This window comes from Corythoichthys intestinalis, chromosome 4 (assembly GCF_030265065.1).
Source record: "Corythoichthys intestinalis isolate RoL2023-P3 chromosome 4, ASM3026506v1, whole genome shotgun sequence".
Lineage (NCBI taxonomy): Eukaryota > Metazoa > Chordata > Actinopteri > Syngnathiformes > Syngnathidae > Corythoichthys > Corythoichthys intestinalis.
The window spans coordinates 23,463,788-23,481,872 of record NC_080398.1 but is presented as its reverse complement, the minus strand read 5'-3'; the positions used below and the strand labels follow the sequence as shown (position 1 = coordinate 23,481,872).

General features: G+C 40.8%; 1 protein-coding gene across 3 annotated transcripts in view; it reads left to right on the top strand.

Moving 5' to 3' along the window:
- Positions 1-18,085, top strand: part of cicb (capicua transcriptional repressor b) — an 81,995-nt gene that overhangs the window by 61,685 nt on the left and 2,225 nt on the right. The window contains exons 10-20 of one of the 3 annotated variants that reach the window (XM_057833676.1): positions 1,577-1,674; positions 1,789-2,653; positions 4,541-4,680; positions 4,767-4,930; positions 6,861-7,060; positions 10,284-10,760; positions 10,885-11,171; positions 11,260-11,417; positions 11,502-11,653; positions 14,665-14,799; positions 15,914-16,048. In XM_057833676.1, coding sequence (XP_057689659.1) covers positions 1,577-1,674; positions 1,789-2,653; positions 4,541-4,680; positions 4,767-4,930; positions 6,861-7,060; positions 10,284-10,760; positions 10,885-11,171; positions 11,260-11,417; positions 11,502-11,653; positions 14,665-14,799; positions 15,914-16,048 — 2,811 coding nt within the window. Of the gene's footprint in view, positions 1-1,576; positions 1,675-1,788; positions 2,654-4,540; positions 4,681-4,766; positions 4,931-6,860; positions 7,061-10,283; positions 10,761-10,884; positions 11,172-11,259; positions 11,420-11,494; positions 11,654-14,664; positions 14,800-15,913; positions 16,049-18,085 lie in introns of all 3 variants that reach the window. The other 2 variants (XM_057833675.1, XM_057833677.1) reach the window with 2 other exon arrangements.

The window sequence follows — 18,085 nt, the reverse complement described above, 5'->3', positions numbered from 1 at the left end:
GTAGGGCTGTTATATCTGCTGACTAGGACAGCCACGATGAACCCTTTATAGGGAAAGTACTATTTTAGGTACTAAAATATTCGCACAAAAAGGCGCACCTGACTATAAGCCGCCCACACCAAACGTGACACGAAAACGGCATTTCTTCATAGATAAGCCACACTGGACTATAAGACGCAGCTGTCCTCACTGTATTATGGGATAGTTACACTAAAAGATATTAACCGGTAACAATTTATTTGATAGTGGCATCATACGACTGTCATAAGACCAAATGAACCACCATGAAGCCTTGAACCAATTTGCTGAAAAGCTTTATTGGTTCAAGAAGCTTCATTTGGCCATCAGTGCTCCCTTGGGGGAGACTGCCAACCTCTGCTGTCAACACTGTTGTTGTCCAACATGCCCCCTAACATGCATTGCAGCATTCAAGATGTAAATAACAATCCAAATTCATGTTATGTGCTAATTATTTATTCAGTTACTGTTCCAGTTGTTTCATGAATTGCTAGTTTTGGAATTTGGTAACACTCGCTGACAGTGGTGTCATAAGACTGTCATTAGACAATCCTAATTATGACATGACATCGTCACGAGCATTAATGAATGCTTATAACAGATGTCATTTAGTATTATCTGGCAAATTATATCACTTTTGGATGGATGTAAAAGATCCGAGCTGGACGTAAATGGAGTTAGTAGCATAATTTGCCGGATGACACACATCTGTCATAAGCATTCAGTAATGCCCATGATAGTGTCATGTCATAATTTTGACGGTCTTATGATGTCGCTGTCAAATAAAGTATTACCAAATTCCATAACTAGCAATTAATGAAACAACTGGAACAGTAACTGAATAAATAATTAGCACAGAAATGAATTCTAATAGTTATTTACATCTGTAGCGCTGCAATGCATGCTAGGAAGCATGTGTTACCTTTTAAGCCAAATAAATCAACAAATAAGCCGCACTGGACTATAAGATGCAGGATTCAAAATGAAACAAAGTAGCTGCTTAAAGTCCAAAAATTGCAGGTAAAGTTTCGCAATGAAAGGCCACAAACTAAGTGTTTTGATATTTCTTAACTATTATTTTTTTTAATTATGAAGTGGAAAATTTTAATGAATGGGGGAAATAGTAAATATTCTCTTTGTTTTTAAAAAAAAAAAAAAGTTTTTTATTATAAACATTAAATAAAACTGTAAATATTCCTTTTATATGATGTTAAACATGTTGGCTTACTTAAATATTTGTTTGAAAAAAATGGAGAAATGTCGGATTTCTGTGGTCCTTGATCTTTCATTGAGGACTAAAGAAATTTTATGTAATTATAGTTTAGTGAAAACATGAAATCGATGCACATGATTTATTTTTGTGGGCGACGCAGAATGACTTGGCGGGCCAGCTGTTCACTATTGTTGAATTTCACTAAGTTGACAACATTGATGTGCTTTTATTTGCATATTTATTCAATTAATCTCCTTTTTTACCGCCTTCACCTGTCACGTAATAAATGTTGTCAAGCATTGTGATATCGAATGTCAAGTGTAGCTGTAGTGTGTTCTTCTCCAGAGGACCCTTATCCCAGCGCCTCCATTGACCTCAAGTGCAAGGAGCGGGTGACAGACAGCGACAGTGAAAGAGGTTCTGGCGACGAGAGCGCTCAAAAGGCAAGTGACGGTCTCCCAGCTGTTGATTCTTCGTTCGGCAAAACCTCGCGAGGTTTCCAATACTGTAGAATAAGACAGGACAGTTGTGATAATTCAGTCTGCTTTATTTCTCAGCGAGTCTTCGCCCCTGTCATCTGCTCCACGGCGTCTTCGTCACATCATGGCAGGAGCGTGTCCCTCTCCTCCTTTCCAGCCGGCAAACGCTATGACGAGGGAAGATCAGGGTTTTTTTCTGACCCAAGGAAGAGGGGAGAGGGAGATGTCAAAGACTCTATCGGGGGTGAGGCGGCAGCATTGAACCCCTCATCTGTCTCCCTCTCCTGCAGCCAGTCGGTTATCTCCGCATCTGCTTCGCATCTTGGCATTGGTGCCGTGCGAGTGGCCTCCACGGTATTGACTAACGTGATGAGGCCTGTCATCAGCACACCGCTTCCCATCGTCAGCAAACCCCGAGACGGCGCGGCATCGTCCAGCCCACACCCGCCCGAGAGGAAACCACTGACGCTGCAGCAGCCGCAACTTCTGATCGGCTCAGGACCAGGAGGCGGTGCCACGTCAGTACCAAGCGGTTACTCCTCTTCCCCGTCACCAAGTCCCGTAGGTGCAGGGGTGGTGACTAATTTAGTACTGGGAGGCTCTCTGTCAGGGCAGCCCGCAGTGCAGCTAATCACCCCGCCCCCACAGCCACAGCCCCCATCTTCCAACAGCCACTCCAATGGTCCCATACCTCTACCACTGCTCCAGCCTCAGTTCCTCCCCACCTCCTCCCTAGCGCCCCCTGGAGGTAAGGCCATCACGCAGGTCCAGTACATTCTACCCACCCTCCCCGCTAATCCAAAGAGCCCGCCACAGCAGCTCTGCCAGCCTACCAGTATCTTCAACTTGCCCGCAGCTCCGCCCACGCACGCGCCCTTGGCCAATGGGAAACAACAGGGTCATAGTTCACTCGTGTGTTATTCGTCCAGCCCAGGAACAAGAGGTGAGCGGAGAGGTGGATATTAAAATTAGGTATTGATTTTTGGGGGAAAGAATACACCTTTAAAAAAATATATAGATATTAGTGCTACCAAATTCATCAGTCTTCCACTACAGATTAGGGGTGTGCCATCTTAGGCACCCCACAATTCGATTCGATTACGATTCAGGGTGCTACGATTGGATTATTGAATGATGACGACGGTATTGACGATGATCACGGTTATCACGATTATCGATGCATAGTACATTACTAATTAATACATTTGCCAAACAAATTTATGTCCATTATTTATTTAAAATATCCTAATGATTCAACAGGAACGATGGAAACATGCCCATACAACAAAAAGCTGCCGTCAAGCTGCTTTTTTATGAATTTATTTATTTATTTTACAAGAAAATGCAAAAACATTAACCATTTTAAAGGGAGTACTTATTTCTCTCAACAATAAAATAACATTTACACAGGTGGAATGAATCGCACATTTTCTGGAAACAAAGTGTCTTTAGAAATAAGACTTCTTTTAACCAATATACATTGTTTTCATAGATTTCTGTATTATTTCGCATGTTTGTGGTGTTACCGCTGTACTTAATCATGGTTTTAAAACGTTTTGCTTATGAAATACACGTTAGCGAATTAGCTTAGCGCTCGGCGCTAACTATTAACATCTCCAAAACAACAACAATAAAGACTAAACAGTACAAGAGGGTTCGATTACTCACCTCTTATAGATGCACACGGGTCTTAGTAACACAATCAGAACATTTTTCAATTTAAATGCCTTAAAACGACTGCTGGACATCTAAAAGACAAGGAGCAATGAACTATCTCTCTTCCCCTCTTGCTCTAAAAAATAACTTGCGCACATAAGCTTCTGTCCCTGCCCGTCTAATCCACAAATTTATTTTCCAGTAAATTTCTGTCTCAGTAACCGGCAGCATCCATCATAACGTGCGTGCGCCCGTTAACGGTGCCCGGGCAGTAGAGGTGTCTTGAATTTTGTTCTGCTACGAGCGGCGGCCATAAAGTTATGAGGGAAAAATCCATCGTTTTTGAACCTTTATGGATCGTAATTGAATTGTCACGTGTCGAATCGCGATGCATGTAATAATCGATTGTTTTGGAACTCCTCTACTACAGATATTTTATAATACACATACAGAATAAGTATAGATGTTATATACGCACTGTGAGCCAAAAGAGATGGATGTTGTCACTTCACAAGTGTAGAAAATAGTAGCTGGTGGGAAACATTCATGACATTGTTTACAAACCTTTAATTTTGTATAAATGCCAAATCCTATTGGAGGTATTGCCTCCTCAGCAGCCACCCACAGCAAACATGTTTTACATATCGATTGGCCCTCCTCCTCTAAGCCGCGGTCATCTGTAACTTTTCCGTAGCCGAAGTAATTCCATATCAACGACTTCGTTTTTTTCCATGGGGGAAAAAGTTCAGGAGTTTCACCTCCTTCAGCCATCGTGGAGCACAGCTGACTCACTGTCACTGAGCAAAAATCAGTGGGGGAGGGCTTAGCCTTGCAGCTGCAAGCGAGGGATTTCTCCATGCATTTTTGGGACATAAAAATAGCTAATACCGTAGGGACTGTATGACAGAAAATATTTGCGGTTTTACAACCTTGACGTTTTCATACCGCGGTATACCGTGAAACCGGTAATTGGCACATGTCTAGTGTTGTATTGTGTACATAAAAAACTGTAAGACCAGTAAATGCACCCACACACACACCTAAAGCTCATGGGCTGCCATTGACATTGATCGATGTTCAATCCATTTGAACTGGAAAGGCTTCAGCAATGAAAAATGGCTGTCACTCATCTGATGTAACAATCTAAAAATGTTTTATGTATGAATCTGCTCAGTGCAAACACAGTCGCCAGTGCTCCAGGGTAAAATGGTCGTCCCCATGGCGACGGTACGCACGGCACCGGGTCCCGCCCAGCAGTTTCCTATTGTGGCCCCGCCTCTTCCTGTTCAGAACGGCGCTCCGGCAGGGAGCAAGGTTCGCAGCCTGGCTCTTCAGTTAATTAATTCTGATGTGTCAAACCATGAAGCACTCTCATTGTGTTGTTGTTTTCTTATCTCCAGATCATCCAGATCGCACCCATGCCTGTGGTCCAGTCGCAGTTGCCTCAGGGAGGGGCGATCCACTCGGTCAGCCCCTTCCCAGTGACAGTGGCCACAGCTGCGGTTGTTGCTCCTGGGCCTGCGGCCCCCTCACAGGCTGTTCTCCTGCCGCCTCCAACCACCAGGTTTGAATATGACATCATTTTGGTACCTTTGCGCTTTCAGATGTTTAAAGTGTGAGGGACTTTTTTTTTTTTTTTAAATACTTTGTCTCATCACCTGTTGCCGTGGGAAATACATTTATCACCAGCTATTGATAAGAATTCACCCTATTTATTTACATGAATATTAGTTTAATGTATTTTTTGCTTATGTTTTATTAAAATACATAAGCCTTCTTTTTTATATATATATTAAAACTTGCTACATTGAATAACAGGTGAATTAAAAGGATAGCAGATACTCTAAACTACATCTAGAAACTGCATCTCAATAAATTAGAATATTGGTGAAAAGTTCATTTATTACAGTCGTTTGAATAAAAGTGTCAAATTTAGGCTCTGCAGCAGTGTTGTTTCTGGCAGCCCTTTTAATTTTCGTCTTCGTCTTTTGAAAGATGACACTTATTAGTCTGTCATATTTTAGTCATCTCAAAATGTGTTTGTCCTCGTCGAGATTTTGTTGAATTTTGTCTAATTTTAGTTGAAGTTTGATAAAAATGTTCGTCTGTAAAATAAATAAAAAAATACTCCCATAATTGCCACGAACTACATGTGAAAAAAAAGTTGTCCGCGAGTTTAAGAGGACAGTCGCCGTTAACATTAGTCTAATGCTAAAGTGAACTGAATGCTATGCTAATGCTACGAGTTACATTTAGTGTGTGATGATCACTCAGCACAGACTTTTAAAGGCTAAAGCAACATTGCATATTCTCTCTGGCCAAGATAAGAAAACAGATCTTACTGTGTGTGCGTGTGTGCGAGCCTGGAGACTGGAGAGGACACTGCATGTTGAGTCTTGCGCAGCACGTCTCATGAGTGACACAACCACACACTGCTACGACCCAGGCTAACTACACATAAAATGTCACACAATGTGAACATGTGACGGAAACGGTAGAGCATTTTCGTCTCACTAATCACGTTTTTAGCCTATTATTGTCTCGTCATCATAATGAAAAAATGTTTGTTGATGAAATATTTCCGTTCATTATTGTTGATGAAAACAACAGTGCTTTACGGATTATGTAAACATTTTGAATATACTTTTCCTACCTTATTTCTATATTAAAATGATTTCTGTTTTCGTATTTTATTAGGGTGCTTTTTCATTAAGTCCTAATCCTCAAACATATTTTATAACAAATGACAGTAAATATTTCACATCATGTGACATGAATACATGCCTATTTTGTTGAATAAAATTTAAAAGGGTGTCCTTAAGGCGGAAATGATTTCCATGGTGTTATTCTTCACTCCAAATTGAATGGCAGGTTGAAAATGTAATTTCTTGAAATTCGGCCCCTGGGAGAATAGATGAACTGGAAAATTGTCACATGCACAGTGCACGCGCCTTTATCGCAACAATAGCAAACGATCAAAATCATGCCGCGTTCACACACCGGGCAGACAAGTTGTTTATTCAAGCGCAATTAAATGGCTGTCAAAGTGCTCCACTTTTTGCCCCCGGCGGTATAATTTTGGTGATTCGCTCCCAAGTTGAGTCAATTAATTGACTTTTTTTTTTCGTTGACGACGGTGTGGTAATAGCCTAAAAGATGGTACAAAGCAGGAAGGAGTATTGTTTGGAATCTCTGCATGTGTGGAGGCAAAAAAGGAGAAGTACAGCAGGGGTGCTGCTGTGGCAGAGCAGCTCTATTCTGGATGTGTTAGTCATGCTGCTGGTGGCCTCTGTGCTGCTTCTGCCATCCACCCCCACACACTACCTTTCAGCTAGACACCCACACATGGAACACTACTTGTCCTCTGCAGAACTTCTCTTTTTGTTCTCCTCTCCCCTTCTGACCATACTTCCTTCCTGCATCTGTCGCATTGTTAAACCCAGTCACCCCCTTCATTAATTCAGCTAATACAGTCCTATTTTGTCTACTCGCAGGATCACTTATGTGCAGTCCACTCCAGGGGTGCCATCCTCACTGCCAGTAGTGTCCACAACAAATTCATCTTCGTCCTCCTGCACCTCTCAGCAAGGGCTACCTCCTCCCAGCTCCGCATATGTGCCGCCTTCCCTGGCCACCCTCGGTTTCACTACCATCCCCCAGCCTGGGCAGACGCTGGTTCAGCCGCTGATTGCCGGTCAGTGCTGCAGTTTAGTTAGGAAGTTATTTCCGTTATAGCCTGAAGGCCAAAGACTTTTCATTGCATCCATAAAACATACTTATTGGCCCGAATATAAGACGGCCCTGATTATAAGACGACCCCCTGTTTTTCAGGACTCAAGTTTGAAAAAAGACTTTTTGAACACCAAATTAATTTTTATACAAAAAATAATTACAGTACATCCGAAACAAATGATTATAACAATATATCTGAGAGAAAAAGCATGTTATTTTGCCTCATTCAAATCTTAATATCTAAACATTTAAATATGTAAACTAAAGTGCAATCACATTCGTAAATGAATGGCTTCTGGTTTTTGAAATGTAAATAAACCAATCTATTGTGATAAAACAACAAAATTGCAATAACTGCATTAACCATCAAAGTGAAGTCTAACTGTAACTGTAGTAGGGGTGTGACAAAATATCGAAATGGTGATACATCGTGATACTTTGCATCCCAAAAGGTTATCGATATGCTCCTGCCAAGAATCGAGATATCGTTTTAAAAAGGTGTCAATGAAAAATAAAAATAAAAATGAACCAACAAGTTGCTACCAAAATCTTCCACCATAATAGTGTCTCAGTTAACTCTAGAGCTGCATTGACGGTTCTCGACGCCCAATCTATTTAGACTGTGAACGTTCATTCATCCGAAACCAGAGCATTCACAGTCATTCTGTCTGATTTTCAGGGCATTTAAAGTCACTTGCTGTTCATTTTAGGGCATTTACAGGTCATTTTCTGTTGAGTTTGAGTCACTGCCTAGTCTTTTGGGTGATTCCCAGGTCACTTCCTGTTCTGTAACTCAAACTGAACAGGAACAGACCCATAAAATACCCCAAAATCAACTAAATGTAACTGAAAATCAACAGGAAAATGACCTTAAATTGCCCAAAATTACCTCATTGCCTGGCATTGGCTGCCACTTTCACACACTCAAGTTGCTACCAAAATCTTCCACCATAATAGTGTCTCAGTTAACTCTAAGGCTGCACTGACGGTGCACGACGCCCAATCCATTTAGACTGGGAACGTTCGTTCATTGGAAATCAGGGCATTCACAGTCATTTTGTGCCTTAATTTCAGGGCATTTAAAGTCACTTGCTGTTCATTTTAGGGCATTTACAGGTCATTTTCTGCTGAGTTTGAGTCACTGCCTAGTCTTTTGGGTGATTCCCAGGTCACTTCCTGTTCTGTAACTCAAAACAAACAGGAAGTGACCCATAAAATACCCCAAAATCAACAGGAAGTAACTGAAAATCAACAGGTAAATGACATTAAATGGCCCAAAATTACCTCATTGAGCATTCTGGGATTTGGAGTATTAATACACACACTTATACTAATGGGCTCGCTTTAGTAGTCAGTTAGTGTTGACTTGCTGGTCAATTATAATTACACAATGGGCCAAATTTGACCCGCTGGCCAGAGTTTGACACCTGTGCTTTGGGTAAAATGCAACTTATTTTGCTAAATGTGTACATAAGATCTTATTAAATTGTTTGGAGACCCTTGAATCGAAACAAAATCGTATCATGGCAGACTTTTGGCAAATATTGCATCAGTGTTCAATAGGGGTGTAACGGTACAAAAAAATCTCGGTTCAGTACGTACCTCGGTTTTGAGGTCACGGTTCGGTTCATTTTCGGTCCAGTAAGAAAACAAAATGCAAAATATAAATGTGCTAGTTGTTTATTACACACCTTTGTGCTTTCAACAAAAGGAACATTAGCCTATACAAAGCTAGAATTCTGCTCAAAAAGTAGCGGGTATTTAAAGATAATCCAACAACAATTTGCCTTTCAGACCCCGCGTATTGATCAGCTTTCTTTCTGAAAGAAAGAAGAAAAAAGAGGTCCTGTGCTAAAGAGAAAAGCAATCCCAATGACAAAGATTTTAAAATGTATTTTACAAATGAAATGCCTCAATGAATCATTTTTCTTATGAACGGTTTTCAAAAGCTTTATTGGTGGATTTTCTCAAGTGCCACAGAAATAAATCAATTTAATTGTGTAAGCAGGATCTGTGTATTATTCTTATTATTTAATTACAGGTGTTTTAGCTCATTTCAATTTATTTTATTTAAATGGGCTATTATTTATTTTATTATGTGTTTATATTTTACAAATGTGATGTAGTATTCATTTATTTTGTATATTTTATGTTGTGTAACTTTAGTTCCTATGTGAATATTAGTTCCTACTTGTTTTGTTGTGGTAGGAGGGTTTTGTATTGAACACGGGGCCGTGTTGGTTATTATTATAGCAGAGAAGACAGCAGTAAATAAACAAAGACAAGTCAACTGTGCCCCGATCTACCACTCAAGAGATCTGATGGACTCAAAAGGTGGGTCACGATTGCATATTAGTTTGAAAATCGACCAGATCCACCGTATTTTTACACGAGTGACTTCCGGTCTGCCCGATCCTAGCTACCGGTAGTAGTATTGACACAGGAGGGTCGCGTCTCGCGTCAAATAATAAACTCCGCCGTTCTTTTCGCGTGCGTCGTGTTGAGCCGCTTCTGGGACGCGTCTAACACGCGGCAGCACTGCGACTGGTGTGCATTGGCTGATTGACTTTAATGCCCGCGTTTCACTGCATTCTCGCGGCAGCCACGTTGTCGCGCCGTTGACGTTTCTGGGTTATACTGTCCTACTGTGTTGGTCCTCATTATAGTAGAGAAGACGGAGTAAATATAATCTACACAAAGAAACTGTAACCCGATCGACTCAGAGCCTCGAAAAGTAAGGGTTACATTACGTCAGAAACTCGTTCGGTACGCCTCCGTTCCGAACCGAGCACCACGTATCGAAACGGTTCAATACAAATACATGTACCGTTACACCCTTAGTGTTCAAAGAATCAACATCGTTGTATTGTTAGGAAAATTGTTGTTTATAACACGCCTAGTGGATGTGATGGTCAAATATCAAATAGTTCAACTTCGGATAAATATGACATCTGTTTACAATTTTACTAGGGCCTTTGTGGCGTAAGACAACGTTATGATGGTTAAACCGTGACACTGAATTTAAGTTTATTTGCCTTTTGTGGCGATAGAAGTGTAATCCATTTGAACTGAGAGGACTGGCAGCGAATCATCCCTATTCAAATGGATTGGTCGTCTATTGCGATCAGTAGACCCAATTGTGTTCGTCTATTTGAACGCGCATGTTCATGTTCACGTCCATCCAGGTCAAGCGCCTCTCCTGGCCGCAGCCCCGTCTCCACAGCCCCCCAACTCAGCCCCCAGCCAGATCGTCACTGCCGTCTACCCGCCCTCACAGAGTGTTACCATGGCGACAGGGGCGATCTCCATGGCGGCCATGTCACCTAGCGCGACCGTCTACTCCGTCTCCAGCCCCTCCAGCGCTTCCGGCCAGTTCATGGCCAAACACTCTTCACCGGCTACTGTTGCGGTCAAGCAGCCTCATCCGGAACATCACCAGCCGCCTGCGGACAGAGCTGGCGATAGACAGGCTGAGAGGCAGACGGAGGTGCCTGTGCAGCCTGAACGTCAGGTGCAGTGCTCCATTGGTAGCGGCTCAGCAGCACCTCCTGGTGGAACCACTATTGCTGCAAGGCCCTGCAGTCCTCCGCTTCAAATCCAACCGCCTGGTATGCCTCTCACATTAGGACGTACTATAGGTGCTAAAAGTACTACTAGTACAGGTACTACTTTCAACCACAAAAAAAAAAAAAAAACGAAATGTCCCCAAATTTTTAAGAATTTTTTTTTCTCCCGGTCATGCATTGATGTTAACTATTTAGTGATTGTTTGTGAACTCTCTTTCAGCCAGTACATCCGCCATACTCAAGCTTAGCCAGCTCCCGAGCCGACCCCCTCAAAAAGTGAAAGCCACTCTGGCCAGCATACCTGTTGGCAACTACGAGTCAGGGGGTCGCGGGAAAGAACGTGAAAAGGAGCGGGAGAAGGAAAGGGAAAGGGAAGCCTCGGTCGCCGCTTCCAACAGCCACTTTTCTTTTGACGTGGAACCCACAGGACCCACGACTGCTTCCCCTGCTTCACATTCGGCAGAGGAGCCTCCGTCCTCCGACGGCACAGCAGAAACCACCAGAGAGGTTTGTTTCCCCACAATTTAATTCAATATCCAGTCTTCTGGATAAATTTCAGTGACAAGCTTTTGTCAAAAATGGTTATTCCATTTAGGCCGAATGGAAGGAATCCCTTCCATCGTCTCCTCTTCCACCTCCATTAGCCACTGAGCCCCCTCTGCCGCCCCCTCACACCGACAAAGACGGGCCAGCGCCAAAGAAGATCAAAGCCCGCCCTCCACCACTAAAGAAGACGTTTGACTCTGTGGACAAGTGAGGGTTCACAACACGACACCATATCAGCTGTGGGATCGCGGGCTATATACCGTGTGTTTTTTGCGTGTATTGGTCGGGAAGGGTGCTGTCGGAGGTCTACTTCGAGGAGCGCTTCGCCGAGCTGCCTGAGTTTCGGCCCGAGGAGGTCTTGCCGTCGCCCACGCTGCAGAGCCTCGCTACGTCGCCACGTGCCATTCTGGGAAGCTATCGTCGCAAAAGGAAGAATTCAACCGGTAACCTTTCAGCACTTACAGTATTAGAGAACGGGGTTGGTTGTCACAATTTTTACAAAACTGCAGTGTAATGTGTGCAGGAATACCGTATTGGCCCGAATAGAAGACGGCCCTGATTATAAGACGAACCCCTCTTTTTCAAGACTCAAGTATGAAAAAAGACTTTTTGAACACCAAATTAATTTTTATACAGAAAATAATTACAGTACATCCGAAACAAATGATTATAACAGTATATTTGAGAAAAAGCCTGTTATTTTGCCTCATTCAAATCTTAATTTCTGAACATTTAAATGTGTAAACCAAAGTGCAATCACATTTGTAAATGAATGGCTTCTGGTTTTTGAAATGTAAATAAATCAATTACGGCTGTCAAAATTATCGCGTTAACGGGCAGTAATTAAATTTTTTAATGAATCACGTTAAAATATTTGACGCAATTAACGCAGATGCCCCGCTCAGACAGATTTAAATGACGGTACAGTGAAACGCTCACTTGTTAATTGTGTTTTGTGGAGTTTTGCTGCCCTCTGCTGGCGCTTGGGTGCGACTGATTTTATAGGCTTAAGCACCCATGAGCATTGTGTAAGTAATTATTGACATCAACAATGGCGGGCTACTAGTTTATTGTTTGATTGAAAATTTTACAAATTTTATTAAAACGAAAACATTAAGAGGGGTTTTAATATAAAATTTCTATAACTTGTACTAACATTTATCTTTTAAGAACTACAAGTCTTTCTATCCATGGATCGCTTTAACATAACGTTAATAATGTTAATGCCATCTTGTTGATTAGTAATAATAAGCAAATACAGTCCTTATGTACCGCATGTTGAATATATATATCTTATATATGTCTTATCTTTCCATTCCAACAAAAATTTACAGAAAAATATGGCATATTTTATAGATGGTTTGAATTGCGATTAATTACGATTAATTAATTTTTAAGCTGTAATTAACTCGATTGAAAATTTTAATCGTTTGACAGCCCTAAAACCAATCTATTGTGATAAAACAACAAAATTGCAATAACTGCATTAACCATCAAAGTGAAGTGTAACTGTAACTGTAGTCTTGAAACAAATCTGAATAAGGAAAAACATTGCAATAAAACAATGCAAAATGGTTAAACTAAAAAGAGTAGCTGAGATCTGTCATGACAGAACATCGCTTCAATGATATCTGGTGCCATCTAGCGTCGTGAATGGTTATAATGTCTAGACCGCGAATATAAGACGACCCCCTCTTTTTCAGTGTTATTGCAATGCAAAAAACACAGTCTTATATTCGAGCCAATACAGTGCTACTTATAGGGAACCACGGATAGAAAGACTTGTAGTTCTTAAACGATAAGCGTTATTATGAGTTAAAATGATTTGATATTAAAACCCCTCTTGATGTTTTCGTTTTTATACAGTTTGTAAAATTAGTTATCTAGTAGGTCGCCATTGTTGTTGACGTCGCAGGGCGGTGATGTCACTGTACCACGCTGCCGCACTTTCACATTGTCACTCTTTAACTACATAAACAGGTAATCTATTCAGCCCTTTCAACTTCAACCCAAGAGGAACGTTAATGACCATGACAGCACTGTCGATATTTCACAAAACGAGCAGTATAAGCAAAATGAAGAGGAAAGACGAGACAAGAGTAGGACAAAACCGGTGTTCTGCCAAAATGTGCTACACCGGCGAAACGTCTACGAGAGGCGAATTTGACACCCAAATTACCATCGTGCGTTTTCAGGTTGTTGTTTTTTTTAGTTTCATAGAGACAGAACATACTAAAGATGCCTTACGAAAATATTTAAATGTGGTAATATCAATTAAGGGTGGTTTAAATACGTGAGCAATGTGGTCAACAGATCAACAATCCGCTTTAAAGCTACCACAAGAAAACACAATGCTTAAAAGTATGAGAAAGAAGCACACGCAAAATGTATTTTGAGGCAATGAAAAGGTAATAAAAGACTCAATAAAAACGCAAATAGTAAGTACTCGCCGCTTTTAACCGCATGTATTTATGCGCATGGGTTGGACATCTCGCTGTTTTAACCGATGTGCGCATGTGTTGGCCGTCTCGCCGCGTAGGAGGAATTGCAGAACACCGGTAGTGTTCGTCGAGTGACAGTGACAAACTATGTCATCAGCTGGAGCGTCCATTGTGCGCATAAAACATGGCGCCCTCCGTAGGTCTAAACATGTACTAAATATTATGGATTTTTAAATCAATGGCAATATTGTATGTGATTCTGATAACATATTTTAGTAAAAGAGAACAACGTATTAGAACTTATTAGAAATTACAAGTCTTTAAGTCTGAGGTTCCCTTTAATAGTAACATTTTCATAACTAGGAACCCAATTGTGCTAAAGCAAATTAAAACAATGGTGTAGACCTTAAAAGTTTCAAATTTACGTTAAAAAAGTAACTGCCTCTTACATCGAAGTAAGAACTCATCAGTAAAGACTGTAGATTTATTTTATTGTTACAATTCTGATTTTATCAAAAACTATATTGCTCACATACTCAAGTTTGCACTCCAATGTTACTGTTATTGCACTGCTAATGCCACAACATTTTCACATCCATGTTCTCAGAAGTCTGTCTCAATCTAGGTGCTGCATAAGTAATATTTGCTTAGTTACATTATAGCATTTTTGTACTGTTACATCATATCTATGCACAAACTTTAAATTGTCATATATGCACTCTTATCTTGCCACTACATCACCACTTGCTCCTCGTCACTGTAATCTGTGTTGTTGTTTTTAATAGCCTTATTCCATGTGGTTCCATGTGGTGCACAATGACAATAAAGGCTATTCTATTCTATTCTATTCTATTCTATTCTATTCTATTCTATTCTATTCTATTCTATTCTATTCTACTACATCATCCTCTGGGGATCAAGTTCTAGAAAGTGTGACAACCAACCTTCTTCTTCCCTGCTAGTAACGCAGATCATCATAGTACTGTTGTCCAATTGCATGTCTTTTGGTTCAGACTTGGACTCGGCCACTGATGATCAAGTGTCTCCAAAAAGGAAGAGTCGGCGGCGCTCCAGCTGCAGCTCAGAGCCCAACACGCCTAAAAGCGCCGCCAAGTGCGAGGGCGACATCTTCACTTTCGACCGACCAGGTACTGCTAAGTAGGGGTGTTGCAATATGTCCGATACGGTGATATATCACAATACTTAGTTTATCGATATGCTCCCGCTAGGCATAAACCAGTATGATAACCTTTAGCCAAAATATCACGATATCACGGTATTGCAATTAAACCTCTAAAATGTGTTACTTTGAGATATCTGGGTTTAAAAAAAAAAAAAAAAAACTTTCCATTGAACATATTATTTTTCAAAGCATATTGGCAAATTGGAACATAAGTATATGTTAAGTTCAAATATATTTAAAAAAATATTCAAAATAAAAATAAAATAAATGCAGTCCTTTAGGTGAGCCTAAATCCACAACTACAGATCAACATTATTACCATCAGTATAAAAAGAATTGAATTATTATCCATAAAAAGCACATGTGTATGACTCATATCATGTTTACATTATACACACTCTGTTTCTTAACACAGACAGTTGCCGGAGAGAGAAAAAAAAAACACGTTTTACTACCGCTAGACACACTAAACATGCTGGTGCGCTAAACGACCAATTCATTTTGACTGGGAGGGGGCGAATGAATGAACTTTCATTTAACCCCTCCAGTTAAAATGAATTGGACTTCTAGCGCCGTCAACAGCACTAAAAAATGAGCATTCAAAGCCAGTTTCTATTAAGTTGCCGTCTGTAAATGACAGGCAATGTTTTAACAAAGACACTATTATATGTTGCAATTATATGGTTTCGCTGTATTTACAAAAATGTTGCATTGAAATATTTTAGTCTGTGAGGAAGACAAAGATTTTCGTCAGATTTTCCGTGACAGTGTGAAAAATAAAGGTTATTTTTCCATTACAATGTAACTTGTTTTTCTCTTTAATTGCTGTATCTTTGCATATTGTCGATAGATTTCCTGACATGTGTATTGACAAATGTTGTTTCCCCATATTGTGAGATAATCGTTATTGTGAGGTACCCAGACGTTTCCACCTTTACTGCTAACATAGACATTTCAACAACCTCCATCAGAATAAACTGCAATTCACCTATTCATGATCTTGTGCACCTTCTATGACAAGGTACAATTTGAAATAATTAAGAGTCTTATGCATTTTTTGGGGTCTTTTTTTCCCATAGGCACCGATGGCGAGGACATCCTAGCCGAGCTGGAGTTTGACAAAGTGCCGTACTCATCCTTGCGGCGGACGTTGGACCAGAGAAGGGCACTGGTCATGCAGCTGTTCCAAGAACAGCAAGGCTTCTTTCCATCAGGTTTGCAAAAAAAATTGCTTTCTCAGCATGCTACCCCGGCAATACGGCCTCCACAATAGTTCACTTTATTATAGTCAAAGCTGACAAAAGCATGTTCGACGGTGGCAATAATTCCACACTTAACTGAAAAAAATCCCAAACCTCAAAATATGAACGATATTAAGATTATTAAAGATTCAAAGAAACGATCAAATATCTCATTTTTAATTTGAAAACGGGAAATGAAGTAAGTCGTTATCTGTTTTCCGATTTTGGATTCTAAAACCGATATGGAATGAACGAATGATACACAAATAAACTTGCATCTGCATATGGTTGATTAAATGACGCAGCTGATTAACGAGATGGATCGCAAAAGAATTCCGACCTTCAATCCTAAAACTGCCCAGCCCTAATTACCACTTGCATTACTGAAACTGAGAAAAAAGATCAACTTTCTCCTTGAAGTGCCTATGACAGCAAAGAGCCTGTTTATTTCATATTTCACGCGGTAGTTTATGCTCCTCAACAAAATGGCGATTGATATATTTATTCAATTTTTTTAATCCCGTGACATGAAAATGAGTGACCTCCTGGATTGACGAAGAATACGAATGTGACGTCAGCGGGCTAATTATCTTCTGTATACAGTTAATACTACAGTATGCAGAACGACTGCAGATTCTACTGATTATGCGGATTATTTCGTTTATTTTTCGCATCACGCCAGCCCAATGTGCTGCAGGCTTTTGTTGCTGCACCAGGGAGAGATATGAGCCTTTTGGGGTTTTAAAAAGTTCCCTTTCACCGCAGATAATGGCCAAAACAAGTCTGACAACTAGGGAGTGAGTAGGCTACATGTTTTATATTATGTCAAATACTGGGATCACGGCACACATTTTAATAAGGAGGTGGCTTGCATTTTGTGGGGCTGGCAATGCTCCTTGTCCACTTTGAAGGCCACTCGGCCGACGACCGGCAGCTTGTCACACACCATGGTCACTTCCACCCCCTCGGTCCTATTCGTGTGTCCTCCGAGAATGCGCTTTCCTGGGCTCGGCCACAAGCAGCCCCCAGCTCCGATGTTTGCCGGTTTGTCCACCGCGAATGGGCTATTTTCGGCGTTCATTCCCGGCGACAAACACTGCCGGCCCCCCGTCTCCGAAGCCAGGGCTGGGAAATGACAAAAGCCGGACTAACTCCATTGGCTTAAAATAACTTTCGGGAGAGGAAGAAGTCGGCAGTTTTGAACATTATGCAGTAATTTTGCCCTGTCGTACTGAATAAATGCATTTTTGATATTTCATTTTCCATTTAGCACAAGACTGTTATTTGTCATGACCATACCATTTATTTAGCAAATGGCAAAAAATACTTAGATAAAAAGAATATCCTGTAAAAACAATCATGACATTTTGCTGCTCTCTGTCGTCTTTTCCTCGTTCTGAATCTTCGTCCTCAATGGGCTGAATTCTAAATCAGATGAAATCGTGATCTGCCGACATCATCATCATCCAGCAGGGGACGCTAAAGCACTATAATGACAGGCGGGTCTAAACGGCAAATTAAAAGACTTATTTTATCGTCATCTGCGCTTTGCCAAATTTATCATAGACTTCATTATGATTGACGGGTCACAATCGACCTTCACTGCTCAACACCTTTAAGGAGGGGGCTGCCCTGAAGTCCGCTTTAGTTATTCCCAGTCGGTTGCTGAGTAAAAACATGCAGGATTTTAACACGCTGGATTTAAAAAGTACGAAAGCTGTACCGCATACAAACAAGAAAGATTGTCTCAGGAGTGATTTGTTCGAGTATTCAAGGTAATTATTATATTTTTCGTACCATGCATGCATTTTGAAACGTTGCGAAAAAAATCAATCTGAGAATAGGAACCGCTATGGCATTGGCGCCATTCTTCGATGTATTTACGTAAAATGCGTAACTGCCCGTTTTTTTTTTTTTTTTTTTTTTTTGCTCTTTTAACAAAGAATCGAGACTGTTTTACATTCATATCTATAAAGCTTTCGGGGATTTAAGCATTTATTCACAAAAATT